Source organism: Thermobia domestica, chromosome 2, assembly GCF_964235325.1.
Source record: "Thermobia domestica chromosome 2, izTheDome1.hap1.1, whole genome shotgun sequence".
NCBI classification, from domain to species: Eukaryota; Metazoa; Arthropoda; class Insecta; order Zygentoma; family Lepismatidae; genus Thermobia; species Thermobia domestica.
The window spans coordinates 58,433,211-58,454,350 of NC_137455.1; the positions used below are offsets into that span (position 1 = coordinate 58,433,211).

The following is a 21,140-nucleotide window of genomic DNA, read 5'->3' on the forward strand; positions in this document are numbered from 1 at the left end:
TGAATAGAAACTGGTTCTAATTGCAGTTTTCTTTATTTGGCTTTTCCCTTAAACCTACACATAGTTACAGATTCACTAAGGTTCTGTTTCAGTAATACTTCAATAACTAACTGAATTACTCACTAAGAGTACCAATCATCATATTTGTTCACAATGTTGTACAACTAAAATCGCCTCGATTCTCTGACCTAGTTCGCACAGTATAAACCATAGGAACTTCTAATCTCTGGGAATGTGCCAACATTCTCAACCTAATTGTAGCTATCACTTCCAACACTAACCTTCAGCCTTTATCAGCCGGCACTCGTGTTTTAAGATACAGTGTCTCACATTAATATTCGGAGCCTTCGAATTGTTTTCAAAACTGACATACTTATTTGCGACATTTATAAAAATAATATTTCAATGAATATAAACTCTAAACTAAAAAAAAAAAAAACTCTAAACTAAAAAAAAAAAAAAAACATATACTGAATTAAATTTGAATGTGTTTACCTCATCACATTAATATTCGTACATCATGAAACAAACTACTATAATGATCTTAAAAGTTATTTTCTCCCTACAGTTAGTATTTACAGTTAATACAGTTAGTATAATACAGTTAATATTTAATAGCAAGCCCACGACGATTTATAACTCCCTTTAGGCCTTCCATCATAGTTGTTACAATTTTCTTGGTATAATGGGGAAATATCATTCCATGCTGTACATAATGCTTTTTTTTTTCAAATCTTCTTTCGTCGCAATTCATACATGTTGACATTACTTTAGAAAAGTCAATATAGTAATTTTCTGCTTCGTTAAATGATTTTCTCAATTCGTAGGTAATCTTAAAACCACCCTGAAGCTATACCTTTGTGCCACATTCCATAGTTTGGAGGATAGTTTTGATACGATATCATATCTCTGTACTATAGTTAAACCGTAATGATATTGCTATTCAGTTATCCGATGTTTTATTATATTCATTTTCCAAATAATTCCTTTGATCTTCCTTGTAAATGTTATTACCTATATTTTAGATTTATTATTTTACATTTATATTTTACATATATTAAAAAAAATATATGAAACATAGCTTTCCAGTTTTTGGTTGTAATGACCGAGTTTCAAATTAGTCAAGAAAACGAGGTCAACTTAGTCCAAACTTGGAAAGTTTGAACAAATTAAAATGTCGAACAAGTTGATTGATTATTGTCCGTTTTACCGTAACTTTCGTAAAATATTTCCCATTTTAATGAAGTTCGGCATGTATTTTAATTGAGATTCGCTAATCATGGATTGTAATTAGTCAAGAATAACAGGATGAATTCATCCCTACTTGCAAGTTTGAGCATAAAATTGTAAAACAATGTTTGGAGGACCTTTTTTTATATTTAGTACAAAGAGAAATCACTCTTTGTGATTTTGAATCAGAACAATACGTCAGTGTACAATGATTGGAAAACCTGAATATTTAGTTAACAAAATATTTATTTTGGCAGGTGAAGTGGAGGGATGCTATGAAAAATGACAAAGCAGTGAAAGAAACTTGTCTTCCTCCGGAAATACATTACAAATTCTTGAAATCATCATTAGATGGAGAACCAAATTTCGAGTTGCCATAAAAAAAAAGTGACCCAACTGGAAAGAAGACCAGATAGACTTTCTTAAATGTTGCGTGTGTATCAGATGAGAAAAATAAACAACATGAAGAAGATGAATACGTAATAGAATTTTGAAATTGGTAGAAAGAAAAGGATAGAAATAAAATATCATAACTTATTGAATTGTTACTTATAATTTATCCTATTTTCATAACATAATATTCCAAATTTTCAGCTGTTTCAAATGTGTTGTATTGATACTACATAGAAGTACATTACTTGAACTTGGTAATGTTTAGTTAACATAAAATCGGTTTTGTGGTTTCTCTTCTTCATATCCTAGTTTAAGGATCTCTTTCATGCTCCACACTACTTTTTATCATGTTACTGAATTTCCCAAAGATAACGAAAAATAAACTGTTGTGTAATTAGGTATGTTTCTATTAGTAGTATTATTATTTAAAAGCACTACCGAATAAACAGATAGATAAATTTTATCCTTTCATTATTTGACATTTCTAAGTTAATATACTGCCTTTTATTTATTTATAGATTTCGAAATTTCTCCACCATGTGAGATGTCTTGAAATATGATAATTTATTGATTTAAAGCTTTTTCTAAAAAAATATTGGAGAGTATTTTTATCACGTCATTCATTGTTATTTTATTAATAAAAATTTAGACAAAAGTATAGGGAGTCTCGAAAATAGGCCACAGTACCTTTTGCTTTGATATACTAGGTACTGTAACATTTAGAATTTATTTTATTTGTTACTAACAGGTAATCCCAATTACATGTGACATTAGTTACACCATATGAAATATACAATACAATACAATGTATGGACAACTCCAAAAGTGCATTACCACCTGCAAATTCTCTTTTTCCTGCAATAGTAGGCAACCCTAAAAAGATTTTGTTGGGGTGGTTGAGAATTAGAAAGGCGTTGGACCAAACCTAAATTTCGTTACGAATATATCAGTGTGGCAAACTGCACATAAGAGGATAAAATAAATTGTTAAGAATGATGCTTTTCTTATTGAGAGGGCAATTGATGACATAGAAAGTTGCAAAGTAATGATCGTACTTAATCTGTTCAATCAAGATAAATGGTAAGAAATTTCAGAGGAATGTAGTTTCTCACATTCTTCAAAGAAAATCTCGTAAAAAAAGAAAAAGGTACGTAATATTAAGGTTTAATATAAAAGCCTAACAGCACATAAACAAATATCCAAACGTAACTGAAAGAGAGACAAACAGAATAAGGGACAACAGTGGCGTAGCAGACTTGACGGGCTTCCATGCAAGATAATGAGATGGGAACCTAGTTGTAAACTCAATTGTTATAATAATAATAATAATAATAATTATTATTATTATTATTAAGAACTCGTTTCCCTTTCAAAATCTCTGACTCTGACTAAGAGCATGCGTGCATATAGCAGTCATGTATGCACTTTTTGCCAATGAGTGGTAACAAAGGCCAAATGGGATGGAAATTTCAGAAACTTTGTTATGGTAAATTCTACGTCAAAGTTCGAAGCACTTGCTTTTGATAGGTGCATTTTTGTTTCTTTTTTCGGGAAAAAGTATTTATGGCCAAGAAATTACAGTATATTACAGTGTGTATTTGCAAGTGGATTTATTTACATTGAAACTTGTGGTAATAAAGAAATTGTCATTAGAAGACATTATTGTAAAGTCAAGTCTTATTTCTTCATCCATCACAAGTCTTTCACCCCCCCGAATATACATATCGAAATTTTAGGATGTTGATATATCAATGTCGATATGTTTGCATTTTGGATGTTGATATATGTCAATATCGATATCGAGGATATCAGTATATCGATATATCGCATAGACCTAAATGCGAGAAATAATGCTTCGAATCAACAATCAAAATCTAAATATGTTTTTCCATTTCGAAACCGAACAAAAATTTTGATAAAATAAAAGTAGATGTACTTTCCTCTTAATAGAAAACTATTACTGTAATTTACTTTTTATTTCTGTTTCTGTCATCAACGACAATACACATATTTTACATAGCAGATCAATATACTCTATAATTTTTCACAACTAAACAAACCTGAAAATGAATTTCTGTGATATTAAAGTGGAATGTTCTACAAAATAATCATAATTCATTATCCTTATTTCCATCTGTACTTTCGCCATAGCCTGATTTACAAGACTAATAAACTAGAAATGAGAGACTCAGACTAAAAGACTTCTGCATTTTCCTGTGATTCTCACTTTTTAAAAGTAACACCTCTATTTTGGGCAAATTCTGACTGGCGGGGTTTCGAGGTAATCGGTACCAGAAAGTGTAAATTTGTCGATTCTCAAATTTCGACAGTTTGTAAAAAGATTTTTCATATTTCCTGTTGTTATCTCTTCGTTACGAAAACACTTCTAGTTGCTTCTATTCATATTGAGTTACTGAACTTACACACTCCGCATTTAAAAATTGCGACAGCCTCTCAATATACACCTTCTTATACCATAATCGTGTCTCTATCCTCCTTTAATCTCTCCCATACTAAAATCAGCAACAACATGAGCACAAATTCTAATTTCAAAATATACATGTATTAGTAAAGCGAATGAATAAAAAAATGAGATGAAACAAGATTCATCAGTTGATGTACGGAGAAACTTAAACACATCTCAATGAAAAATTAAAACCAATAGGTATCTACAAAGGTGACCAATAGGTTAGATTACAAAGGTGAGACAGAAAGAGAGGAAAGGCGACAGAAGAAGAAGAAAAAGAAAAGGGAGCACAGAAAAAATATTGGATTTAAACGTAGTAAGAAAAGAACCTAACATTATAAAGTTTCGTTTCCAGAAGTCTTAAAGTAATATAGAAATAAAGTTTGTTTATTGTATATTTTTCAGAACTATTCGAATATATCGAGTATGCTTGAAACATTCTTTAAGTTACGTTCAAAATTAATATCAAACTTGGTGGTCAAATTAAATATTCAATTTTCAGTGAAACTCTAGAGTTACGAAAAAAAGTCTAGCATCATGCCTAAAGTTTAACACATACTCTGTTTCTGTGTGGTTTGGTTGCAAATACGGTAGACTTCATTAAACATTCTGATTTGAAATGCATTATAATAAACCTAGTAGGTAGCGTAGGTCATACCTTCCATTCCAAACTACTAATACAAACTGAACACAAAAAGGAAGAAAAAGGATAGAAAGAAAAATAAATGTGCTAATTTACTGCCACAAAAAAAGAGATTTTACTTATTTCCATGACAAAGTGTGTATTTGTGTTTGTGTGTATGTACTTGTGTGTGTGTGTGTGAGAGAGAGAGAGAGAAAGAAAGAGAGATGAATATAAATACGAAAACTAATTATCATTACAAGGTATGATGAAGAACGCACATACTGTTTAATCGAATTAGCCTTGTAACTTCTCCAACCATGGATGAATCTCTGTAGGAAATATTTATGGAAAAATGATACTACCTGATGGGGATTCGAATCGATATTTTCCGTTTAGAAGTCTGGCACGATACCAAAACACTAACGCTTTCTTTACCCGAAACATCTTTAACAAATGGTAGACCTATAGTGGTTCTTTCTAAGAACAATAACATGAAAAGTGGATACTACAGATGAATTGAATTGTCCTAGTAGCTCCTATAGTTATGATTTGCCCTCTCCCAACCAGCATTCGTAAATCGTCTCTATCCGGCTACAGCTGTTTTCTTCCAAATTCTTAAGGATTGCTTGTTTGGTATGAGAAGTCAGGCTTGAATTCTTCACGAACACTGTGAAAAATATGTTTTGGCTTGAACAGGATTTGAACGTGTTTTGAACATATACTATTAATAAGTCCAGTGCGTTACTCCTACACTATCCTGCCAGCTAGAACTAAAACCCAAATATTACTAAGTGCAGTTATGCTCTTTGGAACGAACCGTCTTCTTCCTGCAAGGTTATTTACACCAAAGTGGAAGCCAAAATTCATTCATTCGACGACCTATAGACAAATTAGTGCCCACTAATAAACGAAATAGCATGCAGTCCAGGGAAAATTACAGAAATAATAACATACTATGCAGTAATTTCGCCATGCAAGTTCAAAAGTTCGCTTATAATTATAATAATAATAGTAATAATAATAATAATAATAATAATAATAATAATAATAATAATAATAATAATAATAATAAATGTTCGTCACTGAGGTCTTTTCAATGAATAATATCAATATGCTTCTGTACTTGCGATAGCACATACAAATAAATTATACGGAGTCAATGTTGTGAACATTCTTTCGAGATTAGGCAGGTGTTCCGTTTTCTCTTCCGTTTCCAGAAAATGCATGCAGTGGTGTTTATCCGCCAAAAGTGCATGTGAGAATCGATCTTATGTATATATAAAAGTCGGGAGCAATACTGTACATGTTATTGAAGAATAACCTTTTGTGTAGCGTTATAAAGATATTTAGTGGATTTGACCTATTATCGGTCCTTTTTCTTATTTTTACATGTCTCTGTATCACCCTCGTGATTCCCGGCCTCCAGCCGAATGGGTTAAATGTGGAAGTTAATGCGATCGGAGGTTCACGATTGATCTCAGCGATCGCATAAACTATGAATTTGACACTAATATCTGTTTTTTTACTACTTTTACATGTCCCGGTAAACGCACCCTGAGACTCCCTGTTTCGAATCTTGTAAAAGGGCTTCGTCTTGGTCTGGGGCCTAAACCAAGGTACATGTGACCAAAATTTGGTAACTCCCGGTCCAGTCGTCTTGTCTCCAGGCCGCACACAAACCGAGACAGACATACACATACAATGAAACTTTTCATTTTATTTATATTAGAATAGAATTAGAATTAGAATACATCCAAATAAATATCATAATAACTCTTATTTAGAATGTAAACGCCATTTACAATTAATAAAGAGCAAAAATTTAACATTCCGATGTAGCTGCAAAAAGTAAAAAACAAAAGTAGAAGTATTTGGGTTCGAACCCATACTCATGGATATCAGACGTATCGGAACTACTTTCCTGAAACCGCTCGTCCATGGTGATTACACTTAATAACACAACTTATTCAAGTTCTGTAGTACCCGAATTAAAGCAAGTTTATGCGAATTTTTCTTATTCCAGAGAAGTTGAACATGTGTGCCGGATGTTTGTCAATGTGACCCGTTTTCAGTTCTGGAATATGAACAGGCGCAAATAGGGAGTGTGTGTGTAAGAGAGAGAAGGAATCAATAAGAGATAAAGATGAATAGAGAGAGAGATGAAGAAACTGAAACAAATACATGATGAAGAAACGTTATCAATGACAGAAAGAGGCAAAGGCAAATGAAGATAATGCACACCATATTCACATTATGGTAAAGAACGTACACAGTGTTTACTCGCATTCTTGCCAGTAATCGTCTAGCATCAAAACTATCTGCACATTTTCAAGTTCTCTAACATAAGGAAAGAAAAAATCCTCATAAAATCGGTAAGTAGTACAAAACTGAATAAATTGAACGCTACCTAGCGTAATTATCATAGCTGAGGGGCCTCCCGATGAGAGAGCCTTTGGAATTTTAACTGTCCTCGATGTTTGTGTGTTGTGCTCCTGTCGTTATAGCTTACAGGAAAAACGAGAAAACTGAAGTAAAACATAATAATAAGTAGTTAATCAAATTACTGAGAAACATTTGGTAGAAAAAAACTTCAGATATGGGGTTACAATACTTTTTTCCATAACTATGAGTTCTAACTCCCAAACTTCCAATTTTTTGTTTTATTTTTTTGCAGCTACATCGGAACGTTAAGTTTATATTCTTTACTAATTTTAAATTACGTTTGAATTCAAAATAAGAATAATTATGGTGGCATTTATTTGGGTGTATTCTATTCTAATTGCAATTCTAATTCTATTCTAATATAAAGAAAATAAAGGGTTTGTTTGTGTGTCTGTATCTGCCTGTCAGTTTGTGTGCGACCTGAGAACCAAATCAGTGGGCCGAGAGTTACCAAACCTTGGTCACGGGTACTCTGGTAGAAGCTGCAGACTAAAACGAACAGCTGGGTTTATAACGACATTACTTAAAATTTTGGCTAAAGTATCTTAAGAACCACTGTGTTCTATAGTTTTCAAAGGACTTGAACCGATGTTCACGCGCACGAACCCGTCAGTACATATTTTTGTAATGCTACACGTAAGGTTATTCGTCAATAACATGTGTAGTACTGATCCCGACTTTTATGTATACATGAGATCGATCCTCATGCCACATGGACTTTTGGCGGATAAATACCACTGCGTGGATTTTTTTGGAAACGAAAGAGAAAACGGAACAACTGCCTAATCTCGAAAGAATGTTTGCTACATTGATACCGTATAATGTATTTGTATGTGTCATTGATATTATTGGTCATTGAATTGTCAACCAAATGAAGATGAACATTTACAATTATTATTATTATTATTATTATTATTATTATTATTATTATTATTATTATAAGCGTACTTTTGAACTTGCATGGCGAAATTACTGCATAGTATGTTATTATTTCTGTAATTTTCCCTGAATTGCATGTTATTTCGTTTATTAGTGGGCACTAATTTGTCTATAGGTCGTCAAATAAATGAATTTTTGGCTTTCCCTTTGGTGTAAATTACCTTACAGGAAGAAGACGGTTCATTCCAAAGAGCAGAACAGCACTTAGTAATATTTGGGTTTTAGTTCTAGCTGGCAGGATAGTGTAGGAGTAACGTTCTGAACTTATTAATAGTATATTTTCAAAATACGTTCAAATCCTGTTCAAACCAAAGCGTATAATTTTCACAAAGTGTTCGTGAAGAATTGAAGACTGACTTCCCATACTAAACAAGCAATTCTTAAGAATTTGGAAGAAAACAGCTGTAGCAGGATAGAGACGATTTACGAATGCTGGCTGGGAGAGGGCAAATCATAACTATGGGGGTTACTAGGGCAATTCGATTCATCTGTAATATCCACTTTTCATGTTATTGTTCTTAGAAAGAACCACTACCATTTGTTAAAGATGTTTCGGGTAAAGAAAGCGTTAGTGTATTGGTATCGTGCTACTTCTAAACGGAAAATCTCGGTTCGAATCCTCATCAGGTAGTATCATTTTTCCCATAAAATATTCGCTTCAAATAGAGATTCATCCACGGTTGGAGAAGTTACAAGGCTAATTCGATTAAACAGTATGTGCGTTCTTCATCATACATTGTAATGATAATTAGTTTTCGTATTTATATTCATCTCTCTTTCTTTCTCTCTCTCTCTCTCTCTCTCACACACACACACAAGTACATACACACAAACACAAATACACACTTTGTCATGGAAATAAGTAAAATCTCTTTTTTGTGGCAGTAAATTAGCACATTTATTTTTCTTTCTATCCTTTTTCTTCCTTTTTGTGTTCAGTTTGTATTAGTAGTTTGGAATGGAAGGTATGACCTATGCTACCTACTAGGTTTATTATAATGCATTTCAAATCAGAATGTTTAATGAAGTCTACCGTATTTGCAACCAAACCACACAGAAACAGAGTATGTGTTAAACTTTAGGCATGATGCTAGACTTTTTTTCGTAACTCTAGAGTTTCACTGAAAATTGAATATTTAATTTGACCACCAAGTTTGATATTAATTTTGAACGTGACTTAAAGAATGTTTCAAGCATACTCGGTATATTCGAATAGTTCTGAAAAATATACAATAAACAAACTTTATTTCTATATTACTTTAAGACCTCTGGAAACGAAACTTTATATTGTTAGGTTCTTTTCTTACTACGTTTAAATCCAATATTTTTTCTGTGCTCCCTTTTCTTTTTCTTCTTCTTCTGTCGCCTTTCCTCTCTTTCTGTCTCACCTTTGTAATCTAACCTATTGGTCAGCTTTGTAGATACCTATTGGTTTTAATTTTTCATTGAGATGTGTTTAAGTTTCTCCGTACATCAACTGATGAATCTTGTTTCATCTCATTTTTTTATTCTTTCGCTTTACTAATATATGCATATTTTGAAATTAGAATTTGTGCTCATGTTGTTGCTGATTTTAGTATGGGAGAGATTAAAGGAGGATAGAGACACGATTATGGGATAAGAAAATATAGATATAGTGGATTAGCTGCACAAATTAGCTGTCGCATTTTTTTAATGCGGAGTAAGTTCCGTATTTCAATATGAATAGAACCAACCAGAAGTGTTTTCGTAACAAGGAAATAACAACACGAAATGTAAAAAATCTTTTAACAAACTGTCGAAATTTGAGAATCGACAAATTTACACTTTCTGGTACCCATTACTTCGAAACCCCGCTAACCGAATTTGTCCAAAATAAGTGTATTATGTTTAGAAAGTGAGAATCACAGGAAAATGCAGAAATCTTTTAGTCTGAGTCTCTCATTTCTAGTTTTATTAGTCTTATAGCTCTCAGTCTCTGACAAAAATACAGATAGAAATAAGGACAATGAATTATGATTATTTTGTAGAACATTGCACTTTAATATCACAGGAATTTCATCTTCCAGTTTCCTTAGTTTGGAAAAATTATAGAGTATATTAATATACTATGTAAATTATGTGTATTGTCGTTCATTTGTGATGATAATTAGAAACAGAAGTTAAAGGTAAATTACAGTAATCGTTTTCTGTTAAGGAGAAAGTATAACTACCTTAATTTGTCTAATTTTTGACTTAAGTTTTTTGTTCGGTTTCACCTCCTTACCCCTCAGCCTTGGGTACAGAAATGGAAGAACATATTTAGATTTTGATTGTTGATTCTAGTATATTCGAATCTAGACCTTTGCGACATGTCGATATATCGATATCGACATATATCAACATTCGGTATCGCAAATACATGACCGTCGATATATCAACACTCTAAATTTTCGATATCGATATTTGGGGTTGCGATGTATAGGGGCCCGTAAAACTTGCGATGGATGAAGAAATAAAACTTAATTGTTACAATGTCTTCTAATAACAATTTCTTTACTGCCACAAGTTGCAAATTTGCATATTATATATTGTAATTTCTTAGCCGCAAAAGTTTTCCGTGTCCGAAAATGAAAAAAAAATCACCTGTCAGAAGCAAGTGCTTAGAACCTCGACCTAGAATTCATCATAAGGAAGTTTGTTAATATCTCTCGGAGATTTCTATTCCTTTTGACCTTTGGAACCACTTATTGACAAAAAGTATCCACAGGACCACTATATGCAGACATGCTCTTAGGCTGAGTCAGAGATTTTGAAAGGGAAACGAGTTCAAAATAATAATAATAATAATAATAATAATAATAATAATAATAATAATAATAATAATAATAATAATAATAATAATAATAATAATAATAATAATAATAATAGAGTTACAACTAGGGTCCCATCCCTTTATCTTACATTCGAGGCCCGCAAATCTGCTACACCACTGGTGTCCCTTATTCTGTATTTGTCTTCTGTTTCGTTTGGATGTTTGTTTTTGTGCTGTTAAGCTTTTATAGCCTACTAAACTTTTACACTATGTAACGCTTTTCATTTTTGCGTTTTTTTGGGGGGAAGAAGGGAAACTGCTTTCCTCTGATATCTATTTCTTTCCATTCTTGTTGTTTGAACTGGCTTAAGTAAGATCATTTTGTAACTTTTATGTCATCCATTGCCCTTACGATAATAAAATCGTTATTCTTAACAATTTATTTTATTCTCTTATATGCAGTTTGGCATACTGATATATTTGTAATTAAATTGAGATTAGGCCCAACGTCTTTCTAATTCTCAACCACCCCAACGGCACTGTTTTGGGGTTGCCTGCTTTTGCAAGAAAAGGAGAACTGCGGATGATAATGCACTTTTGGAGTCGTGAATACAATAGTAACATAACGGGTTAGGAATGCTCAGAAAAGGAACTAGCCTGAGAGAAAGAAAAATATATGTAAAACAGAAATCGTATAGATGTAAAGATTAGGATGCATAAAAAAAGAACTTTACAACATTGTAAATTCATATAAATTTATTTAAACTACTTACAGAGATGAATTTGCTGTCACTTTGTAGCAAAATTGAGCAAAGTTTGGCTCACGCAGCGCATAGTGCCGAATAGCATCACTACAAATGTTAGTGACAGTTGTGACAAACGTGCTCCCTATGCATTTTGGTTTGAAGAATCGAAGTCCACGATAAATGTACAACAAAATGTTTGTTGAACTGTTTGAGGGCGAAAGGTGGGGCATACACAGCAAAAAATGAGGTGTTGAAGTAACACAAAACAACTACCACTTTAGCGTGTTACTTCTGTGTCAATTCAGCACAATTTTTTTTTTTTTAAGGGTACGGGAATAGGGTTAACTTTATAAATCTTTATTCATCATTTTATTTTATAGGAGCAAAAGAGTCCTCTACTCCCAGCCATTAGAGGGTTACGCCCTCTCTTTGGCAAGGATTTTTAAAGAATTGCTATTGATGATAAGATAATTTGAAGATGGGCTAAGTGCAGAAAATATGAACATAAGGATTAGTAATCACGTAATAAGTCATATTTTTTTTTTTTTTGGAAGTAATAATTTAAAGTTGAGTGCAGATATGAGATTCAGGTGCTAAGGTACTAATAGGCATTAGAATACATGATAATAAATATGATAAAGAATAATGATGATTATGATGAATGAGGTGAAGTGCTAACACGCCACAAACATAGTTTGATTAGTGAGACGGATGCAGAGTTAGATCTTCTGTCCCGGGGCGACTCGGGACTAATGAACACATGGGGAAGCCCTTGTTAATGGTGAGGATCTAGTGCTGAGATGGAAAAAGATGCGGTATATGATGATCAATGAAGTATATATCATATATTTCCCTTTCAGCCGCAGGAAGGTGCTCGTGTTTCACATATAGAGATATCAAAATATTTAAAGGTGAATGTTTGTATCGATAGGCTGCGTCGGTAAGAGCGTCTGTGTGAAGGATGTCCAAGAAAAGTGGATGGCCTGTTTGGATGCGAGAGCTGATGTATCTCAGTCGAAGTTGTGCGAGATGCTCGGTGATCTTTGGAAAGTCTATATATTCATATGTGAGCCACGTTGGGTATGGAAGTTTAATTCGATACGCCAGTCGAATAGCATGCCGTTCCAATATGCTGAGTTTTTCACAGAAAGAAACAGAAGCATTGCACCAAGCGGGATGCCCAAAAGTAAGGATCGGACGGAGGAAAGCTTTATATGTATGAAGCAAAACATCGGCTTTTAGTCCCCAAGATGTTCCTGTGAGACGTCGCAGAAGATTTAATCTAAGATTAGCCTTCTCCGTTAGTTTTTTCAAGTGAGCATTCCAGCTAAGCTTCGAATCGAAAACCACGCCTAGATAGGTAGCAGTGGTGGATGGGCGTACATGATACCCATCAACAGTTAGTTGTAAGAGAGTTGGGTTTCTATGGACTTTGGAACGACGCTTAGGCGGTAGAAAAACCAGAGCTTGGGTTTTCTCGGAGTTGATCTTTAACTGCCATTTCTTGCACCACTTGACGAAATTATCGAGAGTTGTTTGTAGAGCAATGTTAAGCTGATGCACCGTTTTGCCGAGAGCTAGAAAAGCTGTGTCGTCAGCATATTGAAAAGTAAAGACATTGCGTGGTACAGAAGGGATGTCGGAAGCATACAGGACATATAGTAAAGGACTGAGAGCTGATCCTTGGGGTACTCCAGTAAGAGGAAAAATCGGCCAGGAAAGTGCCGTACCAACTGTAACATAAGCAATGCGATTTGAAATGAAAGAATATATTAGTCTGAGATAGCATATAGGAAGATTAAACGTTTGCAATTTTTTAATGAGACCATAATGCCAAACCTTGTCGAATGCCTTCTCTAAATCCATGAGAATGAGACATGATGGAAATGCTTTGTTATACTGATTAGTAATTATTGAGCTGAGGCGAAGTAGCTGGTCATTTATGGAAAAACCAGGGCGAAACCCCGCTTGATGAACAGGTAGCAGAGAAGTGGTATCAAGGTACTTATGGAGGCGGCACACGAGAATTTTTTCTAGTATCTTACTGAAAACTGAGGTGAGTTGGATGGGTCTGTAAGAAGTTACTGAATGTACAGGTTTATTCGGTTTATGGAACATACAGATTTTGGAGACTTTCCAATCTGAGGGGTAAAACCCGGTTCTGAGGATGAAATTGTATATTGTGACGAGGAGTAGTAAGAGAGATGGCGGGGCTTCTTTGATATGTCGGTAAGATATCGTGTCGATTCCAGGTGCTGTATTCCTTTTCCGTTTTAGTGCAGAGTGTAGTTCATCGACAATGATGGATGAAGTAAGAGGATGATCTAGGTTAATAATATGCTCCGTGGATGGTTGTAAGGTAGGAATACAAGAGATATCGGTCCGTTCACAACGATTAGAAACAGCTGTAGGCGTAAAAACGGCCTGTAACTGAGCAGCAAATGCATTTGCTTTGTCTGCGTCAGAGAAGAGAGGAGTACCGTCGGCTATTAGAGGATATGTGATTTTAGTGCTTTTGCCAACAAGCTGGTGAAACCTCTTCCAATATCGAGAAGGATGTGCTTCCTCGGATAAGTTGTTACAAGATTTTATCCAGTTGCGACGTTTATATATTCAGCACAATTTTTTTTTATTGCTAGCTTGAAAGCTAGCTACCTTTAAGAGGGGTACGCCCTCTTTCAGGGATGGGAAGTTAAAGGAAAAGTTTGTTGCATGGGTTAATTGTGGATGGTCTAAGGGAGGCTAGAATACTGGGTTATAGTGTTCGTTATATACAGTTATTTATTTATTTATTAAAACAAAATAACATGGACATTATGATCTTTGCGATCATAATCATTATGACATCGGTAGTGGAAGGAATTTGGGAACAGACATATTACAAATACAATACAAATATTATAGTTCGGTACAAAAAAAAAAAATTAACACATAATGTAAGCAGGGTATAAGAAGGTTTTGACGGACAATGTTGAAAAGAGTCATATTGATGGAAAGAGCAAAACAATGAGTGAAGCAAAGTGAAGAAAAAAGCGTTAAGATTCTATTTATTCGGCGAGGAAAATATGTTATGAGCATGATAGATGACATGAGGTGCAGACACGTCACAACACTAGGAAGGTGTTAAGTAAACGAATGCAGTTAACTTCTGCCTAGGGGCGACTCTAGGCTGATGGAGACATGGGGAAGCCCTGTTAGTAACAGAGGAAATCACTGTGCGATATAAGATGGAAATATATGAGGTAGATGAGCATGAATGCAAAAGTCCTCTATGAGCGCATGAGCAGGATGATTAGGTGGTAATGTGTAATAGTATAGGGTGAATAGTAAATGTAGAGGTGTATAAGTGTAGCGTGCTCGGTAGGGATGGAGTGTAAGATAATGAATGGTATCAAAAAGAAGTGGCTGGTGATGAGTGAAGCGGTCAGTAATGAACTTGCAACGTAAGGCTTCTAGGTGATACTTGAGAATGGGAAAAGAAATACGAGAATAGAGGTCTTGGGTAGGACTAGGCAATGAGATGCGAAAGGCAGTTCTAAATGCATGACGTTCGAGAATGGCAAGTTTTTCGTAATAGGAGGTTGGGGCAGAGATCCAGGCGGGAAAACCATATGTCAGTACTGGTCTAAGAAAGACTTTGTAAGTGTTAAGAACAAGATTCGAAGAGAGACCCCATGTGGTACCTGCTAAACGTTTCAGAAGATTAAGTCTGTTATATGCTTTTGCCTTCACTGAATTGAGATGTGGTGTCCAGGTGAGGTGGTGGTCGAATGTGATGCCTAGATAGGTAACTGTTTTAGTAGGATGTAACGGTACGTCATTGACTTGTAAGGATAGCTTGTTAGGATTTCGATGGACCTTCGTACGTTTTCGGGGTGGAATGAAAACGATGGCTTGTGTCTTGGCGGCATTGATGGTCAGTTGCCAAGTGTGGCACCAGTGCGTGAAACGATTAATTGCTTCCTGAAGAGTGAGATTGATTTGTGCTATTGTGCGACAGAGGGCAAGAAATGCAGTATCATCGGCGTATTGGAATAAAGAGACGTTCGGAGGTAGTTCAGGAAAGTCGGCGACAAAAAGCAGATAGAGGAGTGGTGATAATGCCGAACCCTGTGGAACGCCTGATAACAAGAAGATCGGGTGTGACAGCTGATCGTTGATGGCAACGTAGGCAAGACGGCAGGTAAGGAAATGAAAGATAAGCCGGATATATGCAACAGGAAGTCGTAATTTGATAAGTTTATAGATGAGTCCTAGGTGCCAAACTTTATCAAACGCCTTTTCAAGGTCGAAGAGAACAAGACAAGATGGTTCAGCACAAAAACATCGCCTTCCGAACATATAAAAAATGACTAGGCACTACCTGAGAGAATTTGCATTGGTGTTTATCGTTTAATATGAGCAAAGCTTTGCAAAATATCTTTGGCACTGCTGCCAAGTAACGAATAATGTTCTATGTTTCCAGTAATCGGTTACAATAATATTGTTGTAAACATGTGAATCATCTGACAACAGTTACTCAGATAGCTGTGCTTCCATCTGTTTTCTTTATCTGTTATTCTTGTGTCTTAGCATATATGAACATAAGATGGCAGAACTGTTGCCTGTGTTATTATTGTCAGACGATTCACAGGTTTACAACAATATTATTGTGACCGATTACAGAAGACATAGATCATTATTCGTTACTTGGCAGAAGTGCCAAAGATATTTCGCAAAGCTTTGTTCATATTAAACGATAAACATTTTGTGTTGTTTCAACACCTCATTTTTTTTTTACAGTGTAGCCACATTAATCTGGTAATTTGTAACTTTTCAATTCTTTTCATTTAACTGATAAGTATCTAGTTTCATTGAGATGTGAGCCAAATTAAACAGTGGCTAAGTACAGAGATGACAATCTAAATAGATTGTACTTTGTAAGATAGGAGGGAAGGTGGTCTTTGTGATTTTTGTTTGGAAATGAGACCAGTAATTACTCCAGCTGGCATTGTCGATGCGTAATAATGCATCAGACTGCTGATTAGTTCAGGTAATCAATACATGGATTTTATGTTTTATTCTTCCCCTATTAATTTTCCATCGCCTTTACCCTACAAGATACAACTATATGGCGTAAAACTGGAAAATAAATTAATTCAAGTAGAAAATACGTGAGTTTTCATTTTTCTACTCTTCATATATATCGGGTGTTCTAAAAATGGCGCACACGGACCACACAGCACTAGTCTACAAGTCAAAATAAAGCAATATATATGTGGCAACGTCACCTAGAACCAGAGAGTAGATCTACCAATCCATCAAAAAGTTGCATAGATTATTTCCAGATGACAGCTAATGTCGATAGATGTCGATATTAGCATCGCACTTATTAGTGTAGCAATCGACGGAACTGTTTGATGGATCTATAGAGCAATGCTAATAGTTCGAAGTTAATTTGCGACGTTGCCACATAGTGAAATTTTGATTTCCCATAGCGGCTGAAGGAGGCCTCGAAGGGTATAACATTTTCACTTTATTTTTACCTTTAGAATAGTGATCCGTGGTCCGTGGGCACCATTTTTACAACACCCGATATACTGTATATCCAGGATGACTAAAATTGACTGTTACAAGCCAATATTCCGCGAACTATGCATCAAATAAGAAAAACTGTTAAGAGTCAATGTACAATACAGAGGGGTCTAAAAATGGGTCAAACACAAGGTTCCTCCCGTCTCGCATTTTTGGGGAAGAGGGGCGTACATAGAATTTTCAAATGGCAACATAGATCGAGTGATATTTTGTTTGATAGATTTTGGAAAACCAATCACCTTAGTACAACATTTGTTTTGATTTCGCCTGCTTCAAAATGACCGCCGAAGATGGTTCCACATTCAGATACAAAGTGCAGTGTCCAAATTGAGTGTTACAAACCAATAGGCCCCTTTGTATTGTACATTGAGTCTTAACATTTTTCGTACTTGATGCATAGTTCGTGGGATATGCGCTTGTAACTCACTTTGACTCACCCTGTGTATCTAGTTAATTTTTGGCTATATTATTAGGTGCGGAAGTGCCGAGTTCAATTCCCTGAAAGCTTATGTTCAGATCCCACGCAAGTTCCTATCTCATATAGTCTCGGTGCTGAAAGGGCTGCTAAACTCCAATCTAACCAATATTTAATAACAATAAAATAATATTTGTGTGTGTGTGGGTGTGTGTCATCACATTTTCGCATAAAAAGGAATCACCTATACAGACACCAAACTTTGTAGATAAAGAAATCTTAGACATCTTAGATGTGTATAGAGATAGAAGATAATCTTCACCAAACCCAATCGGATAAGAAGCCGTTCCTTGGATTTTCGGCTTGGGAGGTGGGAGATTGACGAAGAGATCAAAATGTGTGCATAAAATGAGAGGATAAATACCCGGCATAATAGGTATTAGTGGGGGTGGTGTTTTGGAGTTTAGCGTCTCTTTTAGCTGCAAGGTTACATGAGACGTGGGCCTGAAGCTTAACGGGAGATCTGAACTTCAAGATTTCCCAGAGGGAATCCGGGTCTCCTTCGCCAAAGGTGCGTACACCAATCATATAGCTAGGAGTGAGCTCCCGACGGTTATTACAATTAATTCAATAGTTTTCAAGGTTGCTGAGATGAATAATGATCCTCCTGACGCCATTCATAACAAAGATTAGCCATCATCATCATGGGTTGTGTGCGAATAATAAAGTTTCCAAACAACCGAGATTAGTTTCAAATCCGTAGTTTTCGGGGTTTCTAAGCTGATTGGTTACAGTGTCTATGACATTTAACCCAAGCTCATGCAAGAAGTGATATATTAGCTGTTCCAGGAATTAACTGGGGCAACGCCAAAGACGTTCTTCGTTGTTAGGTTACTTTACTCATATTGACAGATGCAACGCTAAAGGCGTTGCTAATCCGTTTTTCTTTCATTCATTCATTTCTTTACCCGTTTTTTCGGTTTTTAGACTTGGGGCGATTGGAGGGAAGTATGTATCGAATGAGAGAATAAATATTCGGGACTACGGATATTAGTGTCAAAACTATAATTTTCGAGGTCGCTGAGATAAATAACGAACGACACTCTCGATGCCACCCAACTCCAAGTATAGCCCCCATCGTCATAAGAGGAAGTGAAAAATAATATATTCCAAAATGGCCGATATTTGTGTCCAATCAACAGTTTTCGTGATCGATAAGCTGTTTGGTGAAAGTCCCTATCACAGTTGAGTCAAAGTTTAGGCGTGAAGCATATGCCAGTTGGCCCTGGAATCGATCGGAGCAACGCCAAAGGCGTTGTTCTTCCGTATTTATTTATTTATTTATTTATTTATTTATTTCACTAATTTCTTTACTCTCAAATATTTTCATAAAGGTTATCCTTTCAGTGCGAAGAACGGGTATTTAAGCTGAAATACAAGTTGTGTATAAATAACTGTCATTGAATAAATAAGCGGAAATATGTTTTTACCAAATATTTCAGAAAATAACTTAATTACCGTTTTTCAACATGATTTCTCTCCTAGTTCAGTGTATGTATTCTAACCCTTGCTAAGAGCATTGATTCCACAGAAAAATAATCTTTTGGATACGTGAGTAACTACTCATGTACCGCTGACTGGACTTCCTCGTAATTTTGGAACCTCGATCCACTTAGTGCATCTTTAAGTGGGACAAAGGTGTGGAGATATTTAGATTCGAGATCGGGTAAATATAAAGATAGGGCAACCATTCTAACCGTAAGCTGACAATGTAGCACAAGTAGTGTGTGTGTGGTCTCACGTTGTCACGGAGCAAAAGCATATCGCTGGACACCAGACCAGTCGTCTGATTCAGAATCAGAATGGTTGGTTTCAGTTTCTTACGCAGAAGGTTGGAGTATGTCGTACAGCATGCATGTGTGCAAGTTGGAACAGGGGGTGGACCAAACACAGGGAATTTACTGGCATCGAGGGGCGTACGTATTCAATAGAGAAACTCGCTTATCGTACACTAACACCACAAGAACACAAAAAGTTTTATAACAGTATAAAGAAACATCGAATACCTAAGTGTACGAATAATGTTAATAAGATTGAGTTCTGCATACATTTTCATATTTCACATTTTTACTTACTCAAAAAAGTAGAAAAATGTATTCATTTACAATTTTAATGGGAAACCTGACTTTTTACGTTGTGGACTAGCTCTCAATATTTGTGTGGTACACTGGATGTCTCAACGTGGAGAATATTTTCAAGATGGGCAGAAATGTTATCTAAGAAATGTTTAGTTGAGTTCCAGAGATTACGTTAAAAAAAATTACATGTTCAATAACGGGTCATACTGGGCGGATGAAAGGGTTCCATGAGCCAGAACTAGCTCGGGGGCCGATTATTGCACATGGCTGTCGTACAGTTTACATTTTTGTGGTGCAAAGGCAACACGGATAATGTTCAACACTTGCTATTCTCTGTTTGAACTTTTCAGCCAACTCATATATTTATGTTCGACTCATACAGTTGTCACCGTATTGAATTGTCATGCGACAATGAGTTTCTACCGGATTCACGTTTTCAATCAAGAGAAATCTAACGACAATGCTCCAGGTTGGAGCAATCCTATAAGGTGCAACTATCTTATGTAATTGATCTCAAGCGTGCAGTACGCGACGAATATATGCCAACCCTAGCTACGTATAGCTTTAGTATGCTTTATTTTAGGATGCTTCCCACGATTTGTTCCGGCTAGGCTAAAGGAGACAATGATGATGAAAAATAAAGGAAATGGTGGAAAGAAGAAAGTGGAAGGAAACGGGAGAACCACGAAAAAGTCTACGCACACGGTGTTTGTCCACAACACAGTTCACTTGGCGCCAGCTGGGATCGCACCAAGGACTCCATATACAGAGGTGAACGCTCTACCACTAAGTCACCGAAGCTCTATTGGTCTTTTTTAGAATTTAAAAAAGGATTATTTATTGAACGATCTTATATAATAACTACGTATCTCAAAAGTATTTCTCTCATTTTTTGTTACACCAATATAAAATTTTCGAATGAAACAAATTTCTTTAAACCATGTCTTTGTTATGGTAGAGATTATTTACTTTTTAATAGCTAATAAACAAACTGTTATTTAATTATTACTAAACTTTTAAACAAAAATGAGATTTAAGCAGTGGTTAAAATTATCATAAAATATTTTTGAAATCTTCATAGAAGGAATGAATAATAAAAATTTTAAATGATTTTTTCAAATAAATACATCTCTTTTTCTTCAATTTCTCATTCATCTTCATTTTATTATTTTTTAACATCGTCTGGAATTTTTTATTCCGAAAGGAAGAAATACTAATAATTATTCTTTTCATTAAAAAAAAAGAAGAAAAAAGCGACAGTAACTCTTTTAAATTCAAGAGTCTCAAGGACATTTTACTCACAATGAAATTAATACGTCAGAAAATTGAAAAAAAAAAAAAAGAGTGAACGTATTATACCTGTATTATTTTTAGTTTTCTAATTGAGTTTGGTTCATA

At 35.1% G+C, this 21,140-nt stretch overlaps 1 protein-coding gene across 1 annotated transcript in view; it reads left to right on the plus strand.

Annotated features, from left to right (window-relative positions):
• LOC145672504 (pyrimidodiazepine synthase-like) overlaps window positions 1-2,030 on the plus strand; it is a 38,779-nt gene extending 36,749 nt beyond the window's left edge. The window contains exon 6 of the mRNA XM_081741669.1: window positions 1,488-2,030. Within this exon, the coding sequence (XP_081597795.1) occupies window positions 1,488-1,610 (123 nt within the window). The 3' untranslated portion in view covers window positions 1,611-2,030. The remainder of the gene's footprint in view (window positions 1-1,487) is intronic.
• Window positions 2,031-21,140: the final 19,110 nt, after the last annotated feature.